This window comes from Coffea arabica, chromosome 2e (assembly GCF_036785885.1).
Source record: "Coffea arabica cultivar ET-39 chromosome 2e, Coffea Arabica ET-39 HiFi, whole genome shotgun sequence".
Lineage (NCBI taxonomy): Eukaryota > Viridiplantae > Streptophyta > Magnoliopsida > Gentianales > Rubiaceae > Coffea > Coffea arabica.
In genome coordinates, this window is record NC_092313.1 from 13,022,298 (window position 1) to 13,027,050 (window position 4,753).

Here is a 4,753-nt window from a genome sequence, read left to right on the forward strand (position 1 = left end):
AGGAGGAATATGCCTAAAATCATATTGTTTCTGAATAATAGGCAAGATCATGTCAAAGAACAAAGGATCTAATGTGTCTGTTAATAATGATAATTTAGAAAAAAAAAAAAAAAAAAAGACAGAATGACAAATATGCCAAACTAAAGTTGTTGGGGTTAAAGAAAGAACAAGTCCAACTGGTATAGAACCAAAACGTTCGAGGATGTCAGCTCTTTGGCATGTGTATTTTCCAAAAGCCTGGAAAGTTTTGGTTGTTTACATTTTGCACTAATTTTAGTTCAATCCCCTAATTTTTGATCTCCCATATATGATTTACTTCTTGACAAATGTATGAATGATTATATCTTGTTACAGTTAACCTATTTTGTTACTCGTGCTTGAATGGTGATATCAACCATATTAACACAAGAATTAAATGTCTTTTATTAAAGTTGAAATAGAAGGAACTCAAGTGGGATGCGTGCAAGATCAAACAGGAATTGGTCCAGAAATGTCGAAATTAACAATTAATACTCTGTCTAAAGTGGAACCAAGTTGCTAGAAGAATAAGACAGCTCTTAAATGACCGCAAGTTCAGATTTGCAAGACACAATCGACAGAAATTAGGTGGAGAAAACAGCAAGTGTTCCGAGTATGACCGTAGGTACAGGTAGGGTTGAAATTCTCTTTCCAGGAACATCAACAAATTCAACTCTAGTTGAAATTCAGACATTAGTTTTCTGTACCAGAAATACCAAGTAGAAAAAAAAATATTAAAATAACGGTTGCATTATGCATAGTCAATTGTTTCAAGAATCCCAGATTGGGCCGAAGGCAGGAATTCCAGCACCTTTGCATGCATTGACGACATCCCTACTTCCCTCTGGATTGCTAGTAACGATGACAACTTCAGCCCCCCATTTCTTGGCAGTATCAACACTCATTTGGGAAACATTTGGACGTCCAAGGAGAGCTGTATCATGAACTATCACCTTATCCCTGGGGTGTCCACTCATCCAGGTCTTAATTTCCTTGCCAAAATTTTGCTCAACACCTTTGGTCACCCAAAGAAAGCAAACGTTGGCTCTACATGGCTGCAGAAGGAATGACAAAAACACACAGATGCCCGAGCCAGTTGCCACCACCAAGACCCTATCGTACATGTTCACCAGATAAGGAAGGCCTGCAAAGTGCACCTGTCGCACCCATAAGTGGCTTGGCGGGTCAGAGACTAAGGACTTTGTGAAGTCACCAACTGCACCTGCCAACATCATGTGCTCATTCTTCCCATCAGAGATTATGCCGAAGGCATGCCACTCTGAGAATGGAGATGGGCTAATTCTTCCAAGTATTCCGGCTTTGATACCACCCTGGAACTTGATAATGGATGCATGGCCTGAAGGGGACGAGATTTTGACTGGGACACGTCTCACTGTTATCCATGGGATGATAATTAGTACGGTAATGGCCACTGTAAACCAGAACTCCTGATGTCTAACCAGTTCGGAGCCGATATCGCTCCTGTAGGATTTAGTCTTGGGGTCATAAGAGATAGTGAGGATCACAAAGGCCCAAAGGAGAGCCAGAGCTGACCACCCTGCAAAACGATGAGTTCTCTCGAATACGTTGTGATGGAGGTGGCGAATGAGAGGAAATGCTGCCAAAGCAGACAGGCAAATAAGTGCAAGAATGGTGGATGCCACGCCAATTATCTCAGATGAAGTGCTTTCTGTGTCTTTTAGAGTGAGAACCAATGCATAAATGAGCCATGCAATTGAGGAGATGCCACAACTGCTATGAATCCCTCCAAGAGATTGAAGGAGGGAGGTAATCATAGTTTTGATTCGAATAGGCACCCAAGAATGGCCAAAAACTTTCACTACGAGCCAGAATACGATCCTCAAGAAGGCCTCACTTCGACAGAGAGTCAAAGCAAATATGTTTGCGATAGAGAATAATGCAGCCTTGTTCCTGGCATATGGGAAGTGTCCGGTGGCAGCAAGAACCAAACCGGTGATGTTGAGTGTCAAGCAAACAACAAAAAGCCGCTTGTAAACTGTGAACAACCCTTGATCAAGCAGTATAACAGATAACCTGTTGGGGTTTGGTTTTGCCGCCGGCTTCGGCTTTTCTTCACGTTTACTGGCGGCTGGTGGAAGAAGAGGCGCTGGTGACATTGAGGGCTTGAATTTCTCATTGTCATGATGAGCTTCAAGGCCTTCTTCAATATCAGCCAAAGTATCCCTATCTTCATCGTCATCAAGGTCCAGGTCACAGAAATGGCTGCTGGTTTTGCTCATAGACCTCTGTATAAGGTCTCCAGCATCAGGTACAATCTTTGAAACGGTTCCCCATGGAAACCAAATTCTTTTGCTTGAAGAATTTGTTGGGATAGCAAATGGATCTGCATGAGGTTTGATCTCAAAAGCTACACCTCGGCAGCTTGAAAACCTCCCAATCTTTTCACTCTGCATGTTGAAGTTTTCACTGCCTAAAAACAATGCTAGTTTTTTTAAGCGTTTAACGCAGTTGTTAAGCTAGGATAATTGCGTTAAAGCTTGTGCTCTGACTGGGGGGATGTTTGCCTATTTATAGCCCTCTTGAGCTCCAGAGCTGACTTTCTTGGATATAAGGATTTTTCATTATGTTTAGAAGTAATACATGAATATGACTTAGTCAAGGGTACACGCGTTTACGTTGTAATGAAAAGTTGACTTGTTAATTATTGCATTTAATTAAAAATCAATTTCTCTTTCACTAACATCCAATAATCTTGGTTCAAGTAATCGAAGAAAAGTTGGAGCAATTGTAATACTAGTTTTTCATTCTTTCAAGTTAAAACAACGTTCTGCAATCTGTGGCATTTGATACCTGATTATGTATCTCTAATGGTACTCAATTTATGCAAATTAAATCTGAAGGGTCTTCAACTTCATTGGACACTCAATTTCTTTCGAACTTATAGCAGTCTTGATGTTAACTTTAAGTCATGAATTGATATGTAATTGTGTTACAATATAGGGGTCACTTAAAATTTTAGTTGTTTATAGTTAATTTAGATATTACTAGCTACTTGATACATGTGCATCTGTTCTATAAAAATACATTTTTGGGTGCATCAATCTTGACTTTCATTCCTTTTGGTTCTATTCTGGTGCAGTTACTTCCTATAGATTCAACAGCTTTTCTTCTTGTAATATACCATGCCATCCCTCACGAATTTCAGCAAAATTCCCTGCCTTGTTCTTTTCTGATTAAAGTCAATCTCCAGTCCATGAGTGGAAAAACCTCAATTGTACAACCGCTAAGAATGAAGAAACTATGCCATAAAAAAAAAAAAAAGAACTATTGATCATTTAATGTATTTTGAATCTGAATTTGGATACCACATTTTGACAGTCTTTACAGAAATACAGAGAAAAAAGTTCAAAATAAATGGTTTGGTTGATTTGGCTGATTCAATTGTAGAAATGAAAAATCTTCTACTATATCATTTATTTGGAAGGCTAGGAAGGGAGAATTGAAAATTTCCAAGTCGATGAGCTTTTTGTCATTAATAGTGGTTGGATATCATTTATTTTGAGGCAGAATTTATGCAACTTAGTTTAGTTCGCGGCAAACTGGGAAGGCAAAAAGGGCCAGCAATAAACAACAACTCAATAATATCTCTTGACTTCTATTCACATTTGTCTTTTTTTTTCTTTGGACTTATATTCACTTCATAAAGTAGGAAAAATTCCAAGTCGCTAAAACAAATTACCGGCCAAACTTGGATTGATCGTCTTGGAATATTAAAATTGACAAAGTGTTTAAAATTGGTCAATCACCGGAAAAAGTAAAAAAAATTAAAATTTTGTAAATTTTAATGTCTATTATTTTTGCTTTCTGAAACGTGCAAAGTAGCAATTTTTTTTTTTTTTTTTTACAAAAAAAAGCACGTAAAAAAGAAGCTTGTTGAAATACAGACTTTGTGGGTGTCTGTTCCCCTAGTTTGACAATACATTGCAGTTTGTAGAACATATAGCTGCACTTTGTAAGTTCCAAATTTTGAACAAATACTGCCAATACATTAATTAAGTTACACTAATTAATGAAGGGTTTGGATGTGCAGTGAACAACGGTTAAAACAGCCAAAAATGGGGAAATCACTTTAGAAAAATATTTAAATGCGGAGTACTAAATGTATGTGTATTCACATAACAAGTCAAAAAATTCACTAACATATATAGTTGAATGTAAATTAAGTTGTTCTAGATACAAGTGAAGACTAGGACAGAAATCAATAACGAGGGATAATCAAATTGGAAAAACACTAGTGCTGTTGATCAATCCATTCTAGGTAAGATATGACAGCAGGAGGAATTTACCGCAGTTGACATACTGGCCACATCATTTCCAAATTATATCACCATTTTATTTTCAGAGAAACTGATAATTTGAATTTGCATCATTTTGGTCCTTTTGTCAAATTTTCAGCGGTGATTCTCTAACAGAAGTCACTCGCATGATATGTACATCGCCTCCAGGAGCAATTTCTCCATTTTGCAGAAAAATATTGGTCAGCAAACAATTCTAAAGTTTCACTTTGCCTCTAAACCTTTTTTTTTTTTTTCATTTTACATGCCCCCTAATTTGTTTTCTTTGTGTTATTTTTACTCATGAACTTTTAATGCACTAGGAATTTCTTGTGAAATGACAAGAATGCCACTAATTGGTGGGGTATATGCAACATTTTTTCCTTTTGTGGGTAAGTGGATACATGCAGGAGTAATTA

The 4,753-nt window shown here is 37.4% G+C and overlaps 1 protein-coding gene across 1 annotated transcript; it reads right to left on the minus strand.

The window, feature by feature from the left end:
• Positions 1–557: 557 nt before the first annotated feature.
• On the minus strand, positions 558–2,522 carry LOC113731048 (adenylate-forming reductase 03009). Its single transcript, XM_027256084.2, has one exon. The coding sequence runs from the start codon at positions 2,451–2,453 to the stop codon at positions 789–791; it is 1,665 nt and encodes a 554-aa protein (XP_027111885.2). The 5' UTR covers positions 2,454–2,522; the 3' UTR covers positions 558–788.
• Positions 2,523–4,753: the final 2,231 nt, after the last annotated feature.

Excerpts from the sequence above, each read along its gene's own strand:
- LOC113731048 (XM_027256084.2), bottom strand. The coding sequence starts at position 2,453 with ATGCAGAGTGAAAAGATTGGGAGGTTTTCAAGCTGCCGAGGTGTAGCT.